Source organism: Ictalurus furcatus, chromosome 19 (genome assembly GCF_023375685.1).
Source record: "Ictalurus furcatus strain D&B chromosome 19, Billie_1.0, whole genome shotgun sequence".
Lineage (NCBI taxonomy): Eukaryota > Metazoa > Chordata > Actinopteri > Siluriformes > Ictaluridae > Ictalurus > Ictalurus furcatus.
This window is the reverse complement of record NC_071273.1, coordinates 22,276,076-22,297,776: the sequence shown is the minus strand read 5'-3', so window position 1 is coordinate 22,297,776 and position 21,701 is coordinate 22,276,076. Positions and strand designations below refer to the sequence as shown.

Genomic DNA, 21,701 nt, shown 5'->3' with positions numbered 1-21,701 from the left:
CCACTCACCGGCAATCGGGACAACGGCGTTTTGCTGACAGGGGTGGCACTAGTGACCGGGGTGGTCATAGGAGAGCTCAGAGGTAAGCTAGTGGGAGGAAGAGGGGTGGTGATGGAGGTGGTAGGGGAGGACGTGCCGGGAGCAGCTGGCTCGGTGGCACTGGCGTCGGCTGGGCCGGAAGGAGGGCCGGCACCCATGTCCATAAAGAGTGAGCGCAGCTTCTTGTCTAGAGCATGGATGTCATCAATGCCTGGGGTTTTGCTCTGAGGGTCGATCTCACACTCGGTGCAGTGAGAATGGCTCTGATTGGGCAGCGGCGAAGGCTGCGGTTGGCTGTGAACCAGGGTGGGCTGCACCACAGGGGCACTGCTGGTGACTGGCACCTGTGGCAAAGAGGCGGTGACAGGGAGTGGCGCAATGACACCAGGTGTGAGCTGAGGAGTTTGAATGGCTGTGCTGGGGGCAACAGGAGGGGTGATCTGTGCTACGCTGGAAGCGACAGCAGGTTGTTCTGTGATCCCACCAGGAAAAGAGATCGCATTGTTTATAACGGGAGCGTGCTGGCAGAGCGGAGCGATGCTACTCGGCGCTGCCGTGCTGATAGTGGTGTGTACTGGGACTGTCGGCTGGGGAAAAACAGCAGAAGGGGCTGAGGAAGGCGGAGTTGAGAAAGGCTGAGCCGTCATACCGGTCACAACGGGTTGACAGACAGGCAGGGGGATCTGAGGAGGTAACGAGACCACCACAGGAGTGAGTGAAGGAGGGGGAGAGGAGGACAAGGAGGAGACCGTCAGAGGAGGGCCAGCTAGCTCAGAGGACTGTGGTGGAGATGACAGCATCGTAGTGGAGGACAGAGGCAAGGAGTTGACTGCAGGGAACAGTGGAGGAAGGGAGGTGTTGAGAGTAGGGGGCGCTGTGCTCGGCCCAGGGTCATACTGTCCCTGACGCATCTCGGTAAACGCCTGCTGCAGAGAAAGCGCCGAGGCGGACTGAGACAGACCCATCGCAGGCAGTCCTGCTGCTGAGAAATACACATATAATCATATTCGTGTGGTTATTTCTGTAACCAGCCCCTTAAACCAACTTCAAAAAGAAATCACATTGTGGCACGAACTCATACCGTCTGTGAACGACGGATGAGTGTGATATAACGGTTATTTTGATTAAAAGTCACGCATCAGTTGAACATGAAAAAAAAATAATAATAATAAAAAAAGATATTTCCGCTTACATGCTGCAGGCTGCTCAAAAATAGGAGCAGGGGGTTGAACCACGCTGAAGAATTGTTCCTTCAGTCTGGACTCGGGAACAGGACTGACGATGAACCTGCGGCCCGCCGAGGTCACCACCTGAGTAGTGGTACTCGCGCCAGCACCTGGACGAAGAGCGGAGACTCAAACAAACTTCTCTGAAAATAACAGATAAGGCATGAAAAGGTACTGGGGTATGGGATTGTAAGGTCCTACCTGGCTGGAGAGGTGTGTACGGAGCAGTCATCTGCACTTCAGGATTGCTTACAGTCTGGGAACAAAAGCAAGACCACTATTAAACAGTTTTCTGTCATGGCACGAGGTGAAGATGTCGTACAAAGCTGCAACTGCGATAAAAGTCAGCCTCTAACTGTCCATGAAAACAAAAACAAGATGAATAAACTCCATTATAGTTAGTAAAGAGGCTCCAGATGTTTTGGATGCAGTACCTGGCTGCCTTCCCTTTCAAGACCCCTTTCATCTGCAGTCTCGATGACCTCCCGAACCTGTTCGATAAAGGACTCTCGCTCGCTCTCCAGAATAAACTCGCTCTCAACCTGGCGAGAGAACGCGCCGTTAATACAATATACAATGGACGAACTCGACACTGTGTGAATTTGAAAAAAAGAAAGAAAAAAAAACCCATACATTCCACCCATGATCCTAATTAACCTTCATTTTCCTTTTTGTTTTTGAATAGTCACGCCAAAATACAAAATTTAATTACGTGAAACAAAATCAGTGTTCCAAACACTAGCCCTTAATTAGGTTCTGTTGTTCCTGGAATTTGGGATTTTATTCAATCTTGAGCCAGCATGAGAATTCATTTATAGCTGTATGCCTTTGACGGGGTGTCTCAAGTACAAACATCTGGTCAGTGCTTTGAAAACAAACAAACAAACACACACACAATACATTTTGGCCAATCCGCTAGCCAATCAGATCTGATGATAAGGAGCAGTTCTCGTGGTGGTTACCATGATCTGAGCGATTTCCTCAGGATTATCACCATCCAGGTCGAATTTGAAAGTCACCATTTTCCTGTTGTGTGTTTCCAGCTGGCACTCGGCAACCCTGTCACCCATATTAGAGATCTAAAAGACAAACATCAGAAGTGCAGTTAAGTCTAAATAAAAACAAAAAAAACAAACAGTATTTGATGCAGGAGACGGAACAGTGCCGTGGACGTACATTGAGCACGTTAAGTTTGGCTTTGGTGGTCTTGTCGTGGCGGGAGCGGCTGCGTACGGATCTCCGCTGGTGCCGTTTAGCTGAACGACCCTCATGCCTGCCGCTGGTCCCGCCCTCATTTCCGTCACTCATGCCAGACGCCACATCAGAGTGGCTGCTAAGGGGGGAAAAATAAAACCCCCGTACAAAACGCATTTTAAAGGACGTGGACAACTACACAGAACTAAACATACAAGGTAAGATATAAACCACTTCAGGACATGCTGTTGTAGGAAAAGAATCCTATACGAGTGAGACCGTGCGTGTGTGAATTACGGCGTCTCTCTACTAATAATGAAGCTGTGAGTTTAACTCTATGTTACTACGGTTACAGTTGTTTACGGTTTTAACGCGCACCTTCCAGCCAATCAGAATCGAGTATTCAAACAGACCATGGTATAATAAACCTTATACGTTTTAATAACAGCATTTTTTTTTGTTTGTTTGTTTGTTTGTTATGAGGCGTGGATCATGTGGAGAATCCGCTGTACAAGTAATAAATTTAGAAGGATAAATGTGTTCGAACGGGCCTGTTCACTTAAGACTCTGATTTGAATTACAGCCGAAATTCTGTCTGAGCTGCTGCTATAGAAAATTAAATCCACGCCTTCTGATCAACCGGAATGAAAACTTCAGCACTGATGTGGTGCGAATAAGGTATAAAGGAAATGGTAAGAGCTTTACCTTTCCATGCCGCAGGGCACTGCTGGAGCCTGAAGCTGTGACATATCTGTGGTCTGAGAACCGGTCTGGGATGCCTAGAACGGAAAATAACAAAACTCAACAACCACCTCAAGATAAGACGCGAAACTGAGTAAGATTTTTTAAAAAAATAAAAACATGAAGGCTGACGCGTCAGTCATATTTCTGATCTATCTGTTTACTCCATCACAATGAAAATTGATACAAAATGGTCTAAGCAGCTTACATATAGGAATAACAACCAAAGGAATATGAATTAAGACCAAAAGAAATGAAATGCACTGCAAATTCGTTGCAACTCAATAACATGGTCAGCTCAGTCTGAGGTGGTTTGGCATGGCATCCTTTCCAGAGGTACCTGAGCCGGGGATTCTGATGCTAGCCCGGGCTGCTCGGTAGGACTGGGGACAGTAGCCACACAGATTGTTGGCACAGTGGTCGTAATCGGCAGAGGAGGAAGCATCGTTTGGGGCTGCGACGACGCAGTGAGCAGTGCTGAGGGAGACGCAGACGGTACGGTTCCTGGTGCCGGGGACGAGGGAACTGATGAAGCCACCACAAGGAGCGGCTGCTGTCCCTGGGCCACTGTTAGTGGGAGCGGTTGAGGAGGCACTGATACAGGGGGCAGGAAGCCCAGGCCAGGCACAGACGGCTGGGAGACATAGGAGAGGGGCAGTGGGGTAAGTGTGACGATCGGTTGGAAGAAGGGCGAGAGATCTGGAGTCTGGACAGGCTGGATCGGAGGGGGAGATGAAGGCTGCAAGGCCAAATTCAGCAAGGGAAGAACACGGTTCCATTTAGGCACCGTCAATCAATCAATAAATAATACAAACAGAACACACTAGCAGGGATCAGCATAACATCATGCCTCAAGCATAAACACGACAGCACTGCAAATCCATTTCAACTGTGGGGAGGGAAGACGTGCCACGCCGAGTGCCAAAACAGTCCTGAGTGCTCGCGAAACCAATCTACGTAACAGGCATGACAGAAATAATGAACAAGCACACTATGCACACAGAATCAGTGGATATTCTCAGTGTGACACACACATACACACACACGGTGGGTTAATGCACACCAAACCATGGTGGTGAAGACTAAAGTGAGCGTCCACCCCGAATGACTACCTGCACCAGAGCGAGCTGAGTCGCCTGGTATTGGAAGAACAGACGCTCCACACACGGCGACGGGGACACAACCCGAGGACTCAACTCACTAATACACTGTTAACAACCATGCAAACACACACACACACACACAGGGACAGCATGCCAAGAGACGGGTCAGACCTGAACCCACACACTTGGGTTATATGTATATGAAGTGTTTGAGGTTCAGGTTCAGATGTAATGTTCTCAATAAGAGGAAATAAGGGTTAAAGGTGCAGATAATGGCACTAAGGCAAAGATTAAGGAGTACGTAATGAGAATTTTTCAGTGTATTAAATGAGCTATGGCTACGGAAAGGTCAAGTCAGACTAGATTTGTCAGCAAAATGACGATCATATATATGAAACTTGATTTTAATGACATAAAAGAAATAAGGATTGAAACACTTTGAAACACTTAATGTGTGCTAATAGGCAACAGGTCAGTAAGATGATTGGTATAAAAAGAGAATCTTAGCGAGGCAGAGTCTTTCAGAAATAAAGATGGGCAGAGGTTCAACAATGTCGACAATTTGTGGAACAATTTCGGAATAATGTTCCTCAACGTAAAATTGCGAAGACTATGAATATCTCATCATCTACAGTACATATCATCATCAAAAGATTCTGAGAATCTGGAGAAATCTCTGTGCACAGGGGAAGAGGGTGAAAATCAATACTGCATGCCCGTGATGTTCGGGCGCTCAGGCGGCACTGTATTAAAAACAGGCAGGATTCTGTAATGGAAATCACTGCATGGGCTCAGAAACACCTCCAGAACTCACGGTCTATGAACACAGTTCACCGTGCCATCCACAAACGCTACTTAAAGCTCTATCATGCAAAGAAGAAGCCGTATGTGAACATGATCCAGAAACGCCGTCGTCTTCTCTGGGACAAAGCTCATTTAAAATGGACCGACAGAGTGGAAAACTGTTCTGTGGTCAGACGAATCCAAATCTGAAATTCTTTTTGGAAACCACGGACGCCACGTCCTCTAAACTAAAGAGGACTAAAGAGGAGAGGGACAATCCGGCTTTTTATCACTTCAAAAGCCTGCGTCTCTGATGGTACGGGGGTGAATTAGTGCCTACAGAATGAGCAGCTTGCACATCTGGAAAGCCACCACCAATGCTGAAAGGTATATACAGGTTTTAGAGTAACACATTCTTCCATCCAGATTCCATCCCATCTTTACTTCTGAGAGACTCCGCCTCTCTAAGATACTCTTTTTATACCCAATCATCTTACTGACCTGTTCCCAATTAACCTAATTAGTTGCAAAATGTTCCTCCAGCTGTTTCTTTTTACTAACACTGACTTTTCCAGGACTTTGTTGCCCCCGTCCCAACTTTTTTGAGACGTGTCGCGGCCATCGAGTTCAAATCCACCTTATTTTTTTCCCCCCTTAAAATGATGCGTTTCCTCAGTTTCAACATTCGACATGTTTTCTACGTTCTGCTGTGAATAACATACGGGTTTATGAGATTTGCAAACCGTTGCATTCTGTTTTTATTTACATTTTACACAGCGTCCCAACTTTTTTTTTTGAAACTGCGGTTGTAGAATGTGTGACGCGTCTGCCATACAAGTCACTGAGAACGAGCTGTTACTATGGAAACGATATTGTGCGTCAATATAAACGTGTGGTTTGTATTACAGCCGGTATTTCCCTCAGAGCTGCTCTTATAGGAACTTACTCCACAGCACCGTTGTGTAATTTAGATCAAGTGAATTACATCCTTGAAAACAAAACGCTGAAACCCAAATTAATCGCAGCAAAATGGAGGATCTTTGTATCGCCAATTGACCTGCTGTCTTGGCCATGGATATTTTACAAAGCTGGGCAAATTTTTAGTGTGACTTCGGCTTAACCAGCAGTGAGAGAATTAACTAGTGTTGGTCGGCTGATGATATTATTATACCACTATCAGCAGTCTAGTCCTATGGAGGTTTACGCATATATTCAGCCATAAGACTGATCGTGACTAGGTTTTGGGCTAGAATGAAGAAACCTATAACTAATATGAACAAGTGCTTATGCACTGGAGGTACGTTAAATATCTAGTCTGTGTTGTAAGACATAGATCTGGAACTTTGTGAGCCCATCTCTGGGAACAGTATGGATGAGAAATGTGTGCTCATATTAAAGTAGTGTGTGTGTGAGATACCTGTGTAGCAGGAGACCCAGGCTGGATGTGTGTTTGGGCGATGCTTTGTAGGCCTGGGCCGGCAGGCTGTGGTGGAAGTGGCTGCTGCTGCTGCTGGGGCAATGAGGCGGTGGGCTGCTGAGCGGCAGGGTTCAGAGAAACCTGCTGTGGAAGCATCTGGAGCACAAAGAGCAACATTCACACATAAGAAGCAGCCCAAACTGACATTTCAGCATGTAGCACACCTGGAAAAGTAGCCTTATCCAAGCAAGTTCTCCTACCTACAGCCGCAATCACGCTAGAAAACGTTCACGTCGTAAAAAATAGGACAAGAAGATTAGAATTGAAAGAGACCTTCATTGTTGGTCAATTCTGCAACACTAGTATATAACAACTAGAACATTCCCATAGGTGGGCTAGAAAAGATGGATAACTAACTGAACAATAATCAGTAAGGAATCGTTCGAGCATCTGTTCCAGCCCAATAACTGACTGCATTGATATGAAATAATTTACAGTCGAGATGAGAATTATTACATAAGACCTAATGTCTGTATCCTCTATTATGGATCGCTTGTGCCGTTTAAGAAAAAAAAAACACCACCCCTTCAGAGCAGTAGACGGTGAGTTTCGGAGACATTTATTAAAGCGAATATCATTTGTTCAGACCAGAAATCTGTATTGATCGGCTGAGGTAAGTCCTATTAAAATGTTGTTGAAAACAATAAGAAGCTAATGTGACTGGGCGCTTAAGACATTTCTCTTTTTTATCCTCACCACCCTAGGTATACAAGCAGGATTTACGCACAGAAACAAACAAACAAACAAACAAACAAACAAGACAACATCACTAACAGATACAAGCTCTTTTATAAACAGTTCAGGCTAATAGATTTATATAATGGGCAAGGCTGATTCATGATGCACTAAGAAATTGAAAATTGGAGAAGGCCAGGAGTGACACAGCAAAGAGAGGTGCGTGCCTGTGTGTGTGTGTGTGTGTGTGTGTGTGTGTGTGTGTGTGTGTGTGTGTGAGAGAGAGAGAGAGAGAGAGACAGACAAAGATGGTGGTAGTGGATTTGGGGGAGTTTCTCTACCTGCGAAGAGACTGCTGGGATGTAGTAACCTCCATACTACAAGAAACAAATACAACACAGTGTAAGAGACAGATAGATAGATAGATAGATCGATAGATGGGGGGAGAGGGGGGGTGAGGAAGAGAGAGCAAGCGAGAGCGATGGGGGGGGGGTATAGAGAGACAGAAAAAGAGAGGGGGAGAGATATAGAGAGACAGAAAGAGAGAGGAGGGGTGAGCGAGAGAGAGCAAGCGAGAGCGAGGGGGGGGAGATATAGAGAGACAGAAAGGGGGGGGGTGAGGGAGAGAGAGCAAGCGAGGGGGGGGGATCTAGAGAGACAGAGAAAGAGAGAGAGAGAGAAGGGGGGGTGAGGGAGAGAGAGCAAGCGAGAGCTAGAGAGAGGGGGAGATATAGAGAGACAGAGAAAGAGAGAGAGAGAGCGAGAGAGAGCGAGAGACAGCTTTCACACGCAGGAGAGAATTCAGAGAAAGAAGAAAAAATAAAAAAAAAGTGCATTTTCTTTGCTTTTGCCCAGACTGGCCTCTTTAATAACTAAACTGGAGAAACATGCAGTAAGTCTTCATACCTGTGGATTGACCGGGTCGCTCCAGGGTGCGGCCTGGGCACTGGTGGAGACCATCGGAAGAGCCGTACTGGACTGGGGAGGCGGAGCCTGCTACAGTATGGACAGCGAGAGACAGAAAAATAGGAATGGAGGAAGAGAAAGATGGTAGCGGTGGAAACAGATACAAACAAAAAGAAAAAAAAAAAATTCATAGTCAGAATAACGGTCGTTACAAACCAGATAACTGACATGGATTAAAAGACATGTATACACAAAGCGTGACCCTTCTGAGGAACCACTGAGGCGCTCAGATGAGACCTCGCTCTTGGTACATGCCTCGAACATTTCACACACGGACGGCATCACGTGTTAGTCTGGGAGTGAGTAGGGCTTCATGCATGTGGAACTCTAAGATGATTCAGAGCTTTAAGTGACTGTTAGCACTGAAAACGTGCGCAGGTTGTGCTCGGTGCTGCTGTAAACACATCCCGGAACACATTCGGATTACGCTAGCTTACACACTTTTCCATCACGGAAGGGTGTGAGAGAATGAACCCTTAGAAAGCTGTAAGCAAGTATACTTGTCTCCCTGCCTCTCCCTCGGAGCGTACAAGTATAGTTGCACATGGCAGTTTGCCTTACCTTGGCCTTCTGCCTCCTATCAAAGAGCTGTACAGAAGCAAAAAAAATAAACATAAAATTCCCCAAGCAGATAAGATGGAAAAAAAAAAAAGCACAACAAAAAAAGACGAAGCGAGAAATGGAATTGCAGGACAGCACTGATGTCAGATTTCTAAGGGTTAACATGAACCGACTCTCAAACTGAAGGCAAACCGAAACCCATTACAATAACAAATGATACAAATTCTTCATCACTGTATGTGTCCTCAACACAATCTTAATAAGCTTAATTATACCGTTTTAACCATTTCCAGCCAACTACAAGGCACCTGCTCTAGAAAAGCAGGAGTTATTAATAATCAATAGATTGAAAAATAAAGAAAGAAAGAAAGAAAGAAAAACAAATCCATATGGCTGAAATGACAAGCTGCAATATTACAAAAGCAGGTAAAGGGAATATAACGTGGAGAAGTAAACCTGCTCAAACCCCCAATTTTTGTTGTATGTCTGCATGTGTTTGAAAATGCAAATTCTCCGTTTCCTCTGGATCCCTCTCCCGCGTCACAATTTACCGTTCATCCGTTCACTTATTTGTGAATAAATGTATACGTAAAATAAAAAAAAAACGCTCCCCTCGGGGGTAAGGGGCTCCATTCAACTTTGAATTTGCATGTTAGTGTTACAGATATACAGTGAAGATGAGATAGACCATATATCTTCAAACGCACACGTCATATATCTGCTGATATGAACATACACACAAAATAGTACTTACTCCTATGAAAACTTAAAAGAACAAACGAGACAAATGAAAGGACAACGCAACAACTGTCTGTTAAACAAGAACAAAACAAACAAACAAACAAAACAAAACAAAAAAAAACAACCACATAAATGTCTGAAAAAAGACAAGGAGATTTCAGAAGGCAGGTTTACTTGCACTTTGCCCAAAGAGTCCCCGCATAAATTATAAACTTGTATTGAGCTATGCACGGCTGGAGAGGGTTAAAACCACAACCACAGGGATAAACTGAATCAGGTAAAAAAGAGAGAGAGAGAGAGAGAATGGGGGGGTTAGGGAGGAGAGTAAGAAGAAGCGTTTGGGTGTAATCACCAAAGCAGAACCCTGTAGGCTCAGAGCAGTCTCCAGGTAGGAAAGCTCAGGAGGCTGGATGGTGGTTTGTCGGGCCCAGGCGCTCTGTAGAGTGCTGATATTAGAGCTGAATGGCTCAGACGGAGGGATGAAGAGATAAGACTGGTGAGTGGGAGGATGGCCTTCGCATGTTCCGCTCCCCCTTTCGGATGTCTGGGGGATGGACTGAGCGAGCGAGGCATCCAGACACGGGCGTCCTGCGTGCGGCAGAGGCGGTGAGTGAAAGTCTCCAGTGTCAGATGTCACCGAGTCGCTGGAAGGATCCGGGCTGCGCTCTTTTTGAGTGTGGAGCAACAGCAGGCTTCCTGGAGGCAGTGGCATCTCCGGGCTCATGTAGCTCCCCAGTTCCTCGGTCACTGGCTGCAGCCGACTGCACGGTGCCGCGTTTCCTGACACCTCTTCCAGACTGAGCTCCATGGAGCCGCGCCGGGCTCGGAACAGCCTCGCAGCCAGCGTTCCCGGCTCTGCTTGGACGTTGTGCGTGTGGAACTCGAAGGCAGGGCCAGGATCAGAAGTGTGTGCCAGTACTGGGGGAGCAGAATGAGGAAATGACGGGTGAGGCTGGTAACAGGTTTCTTGGGCCATGCTACCAGGTGCCGGCTGAGGGATGGGACTGTGGTTCAGGCGCATGAGGCTCGGGACGTGTGGGTGTAAGTAGCCCGGGCAGGGCTGAGGGCTCTCGTACGCCAGGCTCGCAGCAGCAGCAGCCTGCATTTGCTGGTGGAAGGTGAGCTGGTTGAGCTGATGTGCCGTTATCGGGTATCCACTGTACGCCATGGCCTCCAAATGGTCCAGCAGGACGGCCTGGTTGAGACTCAGTCTGCGCACGGCCTCCTCCTGCTCCATCCGGATGTCCTTGTAGCTGTGTAAGGACTCCGTTGAAGCCTGCATTTGCTCGGCCAGTCTATGAGCCGCTATGTTCGGCAGCAGGAAGTGTGACGGCTCATGAGCGTCGACGCTAGAGAACGGTTGGAGGCTGCTCCCGTAGCTGCGGTAGGCTGGCTGAAAGTGGCGCGTATGGGCCTCTAAGATGGAGGTGCTCTTGCGGCGCTGCACGTTGAAGCCTTTGGGTGGGCAGGACGGCGGCGGGGAGAAGGAGATGGGCCGCTCGGGGATGGAGGGGAAAGAGAGCGGCGGGTCAGACACACCCGAGCCCCCTCCACCGCTATACGGCTGAGCCAGAGACTGCGGCTAAAGTGACAATAACAACACATGGCATCGTAGTGAGGTAGCAGAAGAAATGCAGCATCATTCAAATACACAAAGAGCAAGAGAAACGAAACACGGACGAGAGAGAGAATACAGAGAAATAATACAGCAGGTAAACTCATCACAAAGCAAAGAAACCTCAAGAATGTAGCACAGAGATACGAAATACACTTAAAAGCAGGAACGTACTGTCGCAGTATATAGGTGTGAAATTAAATACAGACATGGTAACGGTTGCGCAGCTCCAGCTTTTGCTGATTGCTGATGCTCTGGTGATAAAAATACATCCACCAGGGGAGCAGCAGTCAGTCCTAGTTTCCAGAAGAACGCAAAACCTCCAAGCGTCTGTATTTAATGTGAAAAGGAGCGCTCGAGGTGGGTCGGCTTTGGGACCGTCAGGCAGACAAGCACCTGAAAGCATCGAAATGCAGATTTTCACTTTATACCATTCGATCTGCAGATACTACTCCACGTGAAGACTTTTACACGTATGCGTAGTACGAAGTGCTTTCTAACATTCTGGGCCTGGTCAGTAAAACCGGGTGACCGTCACAGTCCAAATAAGTTCAAAGATTAAGGTGTGTGCCTATATATGTATGTATACATCTATGTGTATATATATATGTATGTATATATCTATGTGTATCTATATATATATAAATCTCTATATATATATCTCTATATCTATATATATCTCTATATATATATATCGGTGCTCCAGATATGAAACACACACAGGACTTACAGCTCACTTTTCTAAGACTCACTCATTTACGATGCTTATAAACTCTTACGGTCTGCTCGAGTCAAAATGACCTAGAAATGATTTTCGCCTGTTTATTTATATTAACATTTGTTTTTGATTTTCTGGGTTATTTTCTCCCTAGAGATTTAAACTGAAACAAAAAAAAAAAAAAAACGTGTGCAGATATGAACTAAAAAGACAATGTTAATGTGTTCATTTCCTATTTGTACTCCTTCCTGATATCAGGTGGGAAAAAAGGACATATGAGGTAGTTTAAAACAAATGTATTTTTCTTTTTTTTTTATCTAAGTGGGCCGGTGAGAGATAACGTTCTAAGTAATGAACATGAGGGTTAAAACTGTTCAGTTATTTAGACTGAATGTGCTGTGTCACTGAGGCAGGCGGCCATTGAGGTGTGCCTTAATCTGAAAAATGGCAGTGGATGCTGCATTAAAGGGAAAGACACCACCTCTGTGAGAAAAGCACAGTGCTCAAGCACAAAGAAAAATATAGAGGAACAATTATACTGAATATTTAATTCAACTGTAGTTGAATTATTACGATAGACCACTAATGAAATGTGAGTTGTGAGTGAATTAGTTACAACAACAACAATAATAATAAAGAAATAAAACCATTCATTTTATGTATGATTTGTACTCTTAAATAGGACCTAAAATAGGTCTTAGAATTAAAGAAATGAAGTCTAATTGCGGCCGCCGGTTCTCTAATGTCGGATGCCGGTGCGTGTGTATGCCGCCGAGGCAGGCCTGACCCATCAGGATGCTCCTGCTTCACCCAGACACACTAACATACAGGGCTGGCAAAGAGTGCTGGGAGGCTGGCGCGGCGCCGGGGTAACACGCTCTCCAGCGCCTTGGACAGACGGCCGGCGAACGTCTCGGCGTCTGACATCCCCGGTCTGGGCGAGAGCACCGGAGGAGGAGTGGAGGGAAGCTTGGGAGGGTACGATGGAGAAGGAGCACAGGGTAAGCAGGGCACGCAAACGGACATGCTACGACCACGACGCGCTGCGGGAGGTGGAGAAGGCTGCAGGCGGAGGAGGGGGTAGAAATGTAAACACACGGAAGATCTAATGCAACAGAGGAAAATGGATAAATAACGGAAACATAAAAGTCATGAAGAATAGAAGGTAAAACATTAATACAGAGACGGACGTGAACAGAATATGAATCCTCACACACAGATACTCAGCCTGAATTCATTTCGGTAAGAATACACACTGAATAATGAACGCTAACATAAGCTTCATTTTGGAGATACTTTAAATCCACCTGTCATTTATAAAATAAATAAAAGAAAAGAAAAAGAAAAAAAAAAAGAGAGAGAGAGAGGGGAAAAAATGTTGTAAAAATAAATGTTTTTAAAGACCACTGAAAAATCCGAATATCAGCACTACCACACTTCTAAAACGATGACCGATATTTAAAGAGTTAACGTATTATATATTACACAGTGCATTTTTTTTTTTTTAACTTTAAGAAAACATTTTTAGTGCTGTTAAGACATTTTATAGCACAGAACAAAATGGAAATTAGAAAGAACCCATTGAAACACAAGGACAAATACAAAAAAAAAGAAAAATACAACAAATAACATGTCAGAAATAACAATGAATACAACTGAGCAAGTGAATATCAAACGTTAGAAAACATCAGTGCGACGCAGACTTCCAGACTCATCATCAGTTTCTCAATGAACAAGTCAGCACCACATGTCTCAGATACACACTTCCCTCCACTAATACTGGCACCCTTGGTAAATATGAGCAAAGAAGGCTGTGAAAGATTGTCTTTATTGTTTAACCTTTTGATCTTTTGTTACACAAAAATACTCTTGGCACTCTTTTAGTCAATACTTTGTGCTAGCTCCCTTTGCCAAGATAACAGCTCTGAGTCTTCTCCTATAATGCCTGATGAGGTTGGAGAATACATGGTGAGGGATCTGAGAGCGTTCCTCCATACAGAATCTCTCCAGATCCTTCACATTTCGAGGTCCACGCTGGTGGACTCTCCTCTTCATTTTCAAGTCAGGGAACTGGGATGGTCATGGTAGGACCTTGATTTTGTGGTCAGTAAACCATTTTTGTGTTGATTCTGATGTACGTTTTGGATCATTGTCCTGCTGAAGATCCAACCACGGCCCATTTGAAGCTTTCTGGCAGAGGCAGTCAGGTTTTCATTTAATATCTGTTGATATTTGATAGAGTCCATGATGCCATGTATCCTAACAAAATGTCCAGGTCCTCTGGCAGAAAAACAGTCCCAAAACATTAAAGATCCACCTCCATATTTAACCGTGGGCATGAGGTACTTTTCCATATGGCTACCTCTCTGTGTGCTCCAAAACCACCTCTGGTGTTTATTACCAAAAAGCTCTATTTTGGTTTCATCTGACCAGAGAACCCGATCCCATTTGAAGTTCCAGTAGTGTCTGGCACACTGAAGACGCTCAAGTTTGTTATTGGATGAGAGTAGAGGCTTTTTTCTTGAAACCCTTCCAAACTACTTGTGGTGATGTAGGTGACTTCAGATTGTAGTTTTGGAGACTTTCTGACCCCAAGACACAACTAACTTCTGCAATTCTCCAGCTGTGATCCTTGGAGATTTTTTGTCCATTCGAACCGTCCTCTTCACAGTGTGTTGAGACGATATAGACACTCGTCCAATTCCAGGTCGATTCATAACATTTCCAGTTGACTGGAACTTCTTAATTCTTGCCCTGATGGTGGAAATGGGCATTTTCAATGCTTGTTCTATTTTCTTATAGCCACGCCCCATTTTGTGAAGCTCAACAAGATTTTGCAGCACATCACAGCTATATTCCTCGCTCTTACCCATCGTTATGAATGACTAAGGGAATTTAACCTGTGTGTTACCTCATATTTATACCCCTGTGAAACAGGAAGTCATGGATGAACAATTTCTTGTTCCTAGTCACCCAGGTGTACTAAACAAATGTAAAATATCAATGGGAATATACTTCAAATATATTTCTCTCACATGAATTCATAGGGGTGCCAATAATCATTATACACCTATATTTAACAAAAATTTTTTTTGGATAAACCTGTTTTGTTTGCAATTGTCTGATATTTTTGTGAAACAAAAGATCAAAAGTTTAAACAATAACGAGACTTTTTCACTGCCTTCTTTGCTCATATTTACCACGGGTGCCAATATTAGTGGAGGGTGCTGTATTTGATATTTCCAGATTATCATAGCAAACAACCTCAAGAGCACTAAAATAAACACTTTGAAAAAATTCCAAAATAGGTGTTTTATAAAATCCTGAAAAAGCATTAAAGCAAAGCAAGAGAAATGAAAAGAAACTGAAGATATATTTTAGAATATTTTAGCCAAAAAATAAAATAAAATAACAGTTTACCCAACAGCAAATCAAATTCAATGCCTATGTTCTTTTTATACAAAAAAAAAAAAAACGATGTAATTATGTCAAAATAATTATGGATGACAAAAATATTAGATGCTTAATGAAGTCCCCAAGCTCACAGAACGGCACGAATAATTTAATTTCAGAAACGTCTCCGAGGGCAAGAATAAAAAAAACGCGAGTGTCTGATTTGATAGAGGACGTGATAATCTGGACTCCGAAAGAAAAAAAGAAAAAGAGAGACAGAGAGAGAGAGAGAGAGAGAGAGAGAGAGAGAGAGAGAGAGAGATAGCGTAGGCACTCAGGGGTGAACTGATGGGAGTCTGGCACTCGACACAACACTGCTGTCTCTCACAAAAAAAACAAAAAAATAAAACTCAAAGTGGATCAATAAACCAAACATTACGCAAACAAGGAACTCATAAACAATGTAGAAAATAAAGAGTGTGGGAATGTGGAGGAGAGCCAGCATGAGAGTGCACAGGAGCGATATATATAACGATAATGTGTGTGTGTGTGTGAGAGAGAGAGAGAGAGAGAGAGAGAGAGAGAGAGAGAGAGAGAGAGAATGACCCATTTGAAAGCAAACCAATTGGAGTGGGTTTTTTTTTTTGAGGTTTTATTGGTCAATAGATTTGCTATCTTTCACAGGCATCATTCCTTATAAACAAACCAGGGCGTGGCTGTGGTTCAGGTGCTAGAGCGGGTTGTCCACTAATCGTAGGGTTGGCGGATCGATTCCTGGCCCACGTGCTGAAGTGTCCTTAGGCGAGACACTGAACCCCAAGTTGCTCCCGATGGCACGCTAGCGCCTTGCACGGCAGCTCTGCAGCCATTGGTGTGCGTGTGTGTGTGTGTGTGTGTGTGTATCTATGTGTGTCAATGGGTGAATGAGAAACAGTGTAAAGCGCTATACAAGTGCAAACAACCTCAAACAAACCACACGTTACCACAGCACAAGAAGAAAACCGGTGGTTAAGCCATGCATCACAAACATTCACACAACCAAATTAGCAGCATTCATGATGCACACGGATCTCATCTAATCCTGAGTCTAGTATCCTATTAACTCCTTTCTCTTTAACGTATACGCTTTGTGGTTTTCGTAGGGCTAATTCTCGCAATACCCATTTTATATAGCGAGTTTATCTCGAACCGCGTAACCTCCCAAGAGAAATTCTAGCTTTTCATCATGATAAAGAGGTTCGGGGTGGAGACCGTACAGCGATATTACGTCGAACTTGGTCTCACGTTGCTTCCCATAAGCGTTCTTCATAAGCATGTTTGGATAATCACTCGAGATTCTCTGCCCCGTCTCTGTTTTATATTAATAAATAATACATTTGATCATAATTTGTAAAGATCTGTCGTTTAATTGCTTTTATATGGCGGCGCCTTTGATTCGTCAGTTCTGATTGGTCAGAAGGTGTTGATGTTTTTCTATAACAGCAGCTCTGACCGCAGCAAGACAAATCGCACGTTTCCGTTTTTATACTTAGGAAACTTCACTTATACAGCGGTGGAAGAGCCTTGTAAACACGTTAAAAACAACAACAACAACAACAACGTAATTACTGAAATTGTGTTTTTTTTTTGTGTGTGTAAGGATACTATTCTTTTTGGAAGGAGTCTCCAGTGTCAACAATCAGAGGTAAAGCTGTAACTTTAAGCGTATTTGTTTTGTGGAATTCCACATCATCATTAATCGGTAATCTTTCCTAAATTGCGGTGGTGTAAGAGGAGTAAAACGCTCAGTGGAGCGCTGTTATAGGAAAATAATCAACAACAGAGAAGGTGTGAAATAGCCTGATGTAACGCAGGGATACTGTTACCATCCTGAAGTGCCTCGTTTCTTATAAAACCCGGCAGCCGATCTCAAAAAGCTCCGGTTTACTTTGCACTAGGTATGATTTGGATCCTGTCCCAACCCCAATGCTTTCATGTACACTCTCCTGATCAACTACTGTGACAGATATGTAAAACGCATTAAATGATGACTCGGCTCTATTGCTATATCCATTTCCTATCAGTGGCAGCTACTAAAAAAATATGCCTTAAGTTAAATAAAGTGAATAATAAGCAGGACGTTTAAGGGGTTAACGTATGGGCTACGAGCTAAAGTAAAACCTTAAATCACTGTTTTGTCAGAAAATAGCTTGCAAATTGATTAATTACTGGGTCTGCTGCTGCTCTGGAGCATAACAAGAACAGGCTGCATGATGGGAAGTAAAACACCACCGAGTCAGATTCAGAAGCTATCTGCTCTATACTAAGCTGCTCTGCTTCTTTTTTCTGTGATTGTGAGTCTTACCATGGGCTGCGAGGGGAATGCAGGGTGCTGCTGGGTAGTTTGCGAGGCAGTGGGGTAGGAGGGTTGTGCAGGCTGCTGCTGCTGCTGCTGGGGGCTCTGATGAGATGCTGCAGGAGAACTATAAGACATGGTGAGCTGACTCAGCGGCGTCTCGGAGAAGACGGATGAACCCTGTCCGCTCTCCACCGTACCTTCAGCTGGAAAGAGAAAAGTACAGCGTGACGCAAATAATAAATGCGACCGTCCATATCTCGAGTCCAATTAACTTTGAGAACTAGGACGTTCGGAAAGGATTAGGGCTGCTGTTAAATTCTTTTAAAAAAATTAGCATTCGGATTTTAAAAATAAAACGGAGTAAATACTCAAGACGTGTCCGAATATGTGACACACAATCTACAGAAGGGGGAAAATCCTTAAGCAAAGAACACCCTGAGAAGACATTTCACTTTTCTTAGCCTAGCCTTGATGGATAGATCGGCCATCTTCGACTTTCCATACTGACTGTTTTAATACGTTTCAAAAATGGCTTCCGGTTCACTACACAGTGTAGTTCAACATTAGACTCGTAAATGTATTTAAGATTCAGCGACAGAAGAATTCCATTAAGGACATGTTGGGAATTCAATACCACTTTAGTACACACTTGTATGTTAGATCTGTTTTTACTCTGTGCTCGCTCTTTTGGATTCAGATCTACAGTACCCCGAACAGCGAGATTTATTTTCGACAGAAGGTAAGCGATGAGCCCATGTGCGCTAGACATCAGAGGATGGTTAAGCTTCACTACTGTTATGTACAGGAGATGGCACCTTGCTGGTACTGCAGCTGTTGGTGTTGGTCTACTTCACACTCGTCTGGTTCCAGCTGTCCAGGGCCGGGAGTGGGTGGCTGCAGGCTGCACGGAGTCTGAGTGGCTCCTGGAGTTCCTGGAGGTCCGAAATACAAGGCCTTCTGAGACTCGCTCAACTGTTGTTGTTGTTGTTGTTGTTGTTGTTGTTGATCAGCTTCCTGTTTGCGCTTTTCCTGCTCCTCTCGAACTAACTTTCTCTGTTCTCGTTTACGGCAGATCAGTGACACGCGGTCTTTGATGGCCTTGGCCATGGTCTTGTGGTCGGCCTCGCACACGTATCCAGACTCGACCTGTGGACGCAGAAAAGCGCACATCGGCATGTTGGATTCATAAACACGCAGCTTGGACCTACAGAAACCTTTGAGGAACCCACCATTTCTTGGGCCACATCTTCAGGAACATCCTTAAGGAGGTCAAAGGAGAACTCGATAGCTTCGTTGTCCTTATATTTGCCTTTCAGCTTTTTGGCGTCTTCGATGCGCAGCCAGAGTTTGATCGCGATCATTTCCCCATCGTCTTCCTCAGCCAGTTCCACCCGCACTCCCGTCTCCTCTTGGAAGAAGGCATGGTTCAGCAGGACTTTGATAGCATATCTGTGACATAGAGAGAGAGACATGCAGATAATATGGAAAGATAAATTGCACTAAAGTTAACCCAGACAACTTAATAAACAAAAAGTAATATTCACATGACTTGGGTTAGACCGGCCACACACTTGAATATTTTAAGCCCAATTTACACCCTCACCAAAACCCCGGGGATGGGGTTTGGGGCGTGGCCTGATTCGAGGTTTGTCGCTATCGAGTTTTGGTCCGAAAAATCCTCAATTGTGTGGTGTCACTACGGTTATTTTACTGCTCTGGATTGAGTCGGAGCCTCAGAAGTGATATCGTCTTCTGAAGTTTCTGTGAGACCTCGTGTCCGTGAAATCGTTACCACAATCGACAGGAGTGTGGTCTCGCGGTCTGGCCGAATCGTCTAGCGCGTGCGCCGTTCGTTGGATTTACAATCTTAAGAATCGGTTGAAACCGTCCTTATGTCTGTGGTCTCCCACAGTTTCAAATCAGTGAAGATAAAAATAAAAAAATAAATAAATCGTCTAGGGTGTACCCGGCATCAGCCACAGAGATATCTGTATAAACCCCAAAATATTACGCCGAGAGAACAGTTCCGCGCGCCTGATCATTACTCTTCACTTTTACTAAATTAGAATAACAAAAGACATCCACAATATAAATATGGAAATTTGGAAGAAACAAGAAAATGTGTTAAAGAAGTCCTATCCTGTCCCATCAATCCTACCCTAGAAAACTATCGTACATGTTAAAGTCTCAACTTTTTTATTTCGTACACACTTACGATAATCTCAACCGGTTTCACGAGGAGGAAAGTTTCAAACTTTTCCGAACGGGCCGAATTCCTCACATGAAACTTCTACATGTTTGAGGGAAAAATTTAAAACTACATGTTTGAGGGCGGGAAAATAAATAAATAAATAAATAATAATAAAAAAGAGTAAAAACCACTGAATAAAAGTACGTCATGATTCAGAAGAAAAAGTCTAACATTTAGCATTCCATATTCATTTACTAAATACTGTTACAACACACGGCCAGAACATTACAGCAACCGAGTCCAGGTCAGCAATTATACTCGTTAGCGAGCTCATAAGTTTGCACCCCTCTTGACATGCTCTAGTTAATATATTTAAACGTGCCTCATTAAGGTGTCTTATTAACGACAAAGCGGACAGTTTACTGTGTGAGTTTTAATAAATAAATAAAACAACAAACCAATAAATAAAAACAGCCGAAATCAGACCTAAAAGAGAAAGCATTGACTGGAAAGAGGAATAATATGGACATCATTATCGACAGTGATGAAGTGTTCAGAAATGAAAGAAACGTACACCGAGACACCACCAAGGTAAGGGTGTGCAAACTTTTACACCCAGCACGTGCCAAAGCAAGGATAGAACAAGCAGTTAGCTCGTGTCACAAAGACTCTTTGGAGAAACACCGAGCCGTGGTGGCTTTCAGTCAAGACGAACCACATGGGCTTCTAAATGAAATCAGCACAGCGGTCTAACAACATAACTCCATCAATACGGCTACGAAACGACACGCGCCACTGACAAATCTAATACCGGTGTGTCTAAAGAGCGCGAGTAACTCGACAGGGGGAGACCACACTGGACAAAAGCTTCCGGGTGAGAACTGAAAAGCCTTTATTGCTCAGGAGGTCTGCGCAGTTTTTCAGTGTTGAGTCAGCTTTAAGGTTCCCACTGTAGGAAATCGGCTCGGCAGGTCAGCACCGTCGAGATATCCGTCTCGGCTTTAGCTACATTAATATGGCTGCGACTAACGGAGACAGAAAACACGAACCTGAAAGATAAGATCTCGAAAAAAGATGAAGCTCAGGATATTCATGTTTTGTATAAATACGTCCACGCTGGAAAAATCCCCGTAAGTCATTAGCTGTAATAATCAGCAAATAATCAGGTGTATCAGCAAAATACTGTCCTCGCTCTCTCTCTCTCTCTCTCTCTCACACGCACGAGAATATGCTCAAGCCTGATTTTTTTTTCCAATAGCAATTCGTGCAAAACTTTTCTTTTTTTTTTTTTGAAAGGTTTTTCTGTATTATAAGGAATTTGTAGCATTATATAGTCATCCATTAGATCTAGAGACACCACTTTCTCTTGTCTGATACCGAAACCCTGAGTATCGGCCGATTTTTTTTTTTTTGTTCTTAAAACCAGGAGAAAAAAAAAAAAAGACCTGGCCAAAAACACGACTTACACAAGTGTTACAGCTTTTTTAATACGGTTGAACTGTTTCATACAAAAAAAAAAAAACAAACACTCATCTATCATAAAGTTAATAAAATTAAAAAAGGTAGAAATACAGCATTATGATTTCTAAAAAATATCTTTTTCAAACCCAGTTCTCGATTCCAGTCTTTTCCGTTTTTAACAGGACTGGATCAAATTCATTTCTTTACTCCAATCTGCAATTCACTAGTTTAATTTTATTATCGTTATTGCAGGTATCGACCCCATACCGATCCACGGCACCAGTTATTAGACCCATAGTAAACAAAATGTGTGTGCGTGTGTGTGTGCGCGCGCAAAAATACCCCTATATACACGTATTATTAAAAAAATGTACTGATCTTAACATTTTGGACTTTTCCTGTGCGAGGTAAGAGTCCGTGAGTTGGGACTATAGTGATTTCTCACAGAACAGGAGAAGGGAATATAAAAATATGAGAAG

General features: G+C 43.9%; 1 protein-coding gene across 6 annotated transcripts in view; it reads right to left on the bottom strand.

Moving 5' to 3' along the window:
• The window catches only part of wnk1b (WNK lysine deficient protein kinase 1b), a 96,849-nt gene that overhangs the window by 16,900 nt on the left and 58,248 nt on the right, over positions 1 to 21,701 (bottom strand). For 3 of the 6 annotated variants that reach the window (XM_053650752.1, XM_053650756.1, XM_053650757.1), the window contains 13 exons: positions 18,800 to 19,019; positions 18,386 to 18,716; positions 17,577 to 17,773; positions 8,145 to 8,234; positions 7,580 to 7,615; positions 6,504 to 6,659; positions 3,165 to 3,238; positions 2,442 to 2,598; positions 2,228 to 2,344; positions 1,700 to 1,807; positions 1,467 to 1,521; positions 1,232 to 1,375; positions 9 to 1,021 (listed from right to left, as the gene is read on the bottom strand). In XM_053650752.1, coding sequence (XP_053506727.1) covers positions 9 to 1,021; positions 1,232 to 1,375; positions 1,467 to 1,521; positions 1,700 to 1,807; positions 2,228 to 2,344; positions 2,442 to 2,598; positions 3,165 to 3,238; positions 6,504 to 6,659; positions 7,580 to 7,615; positions 8,145 to 8,234; positions 17,577 to 17,773; positions 18,386 to 18,716; positions 18,800 to 19,019 — 2,698 coding nt within the window. The remainder of the gene's footprint in view (positions 1 to 8; positions 1,022 to 1,231; positions 1,376 to 1,466; positions 1,522 to 1,699; positions 1,808 to 2,227; positions 2,345 to 2,441; positions 2,599 to 3,164; positions 3,239 to 6,503; positions 6,660 to 7,579; positions 7,616 to 8,144; positions 8,235 to 17,576; positions 17,774 to 18,385; positions 18,717 to 18,799; positions 19,020 to 21,701) is intronic. The other 3 variants (XM_053650753.1, XM_053650754.1, XM_053650755.1) reach the window with 3 other exon arrangements.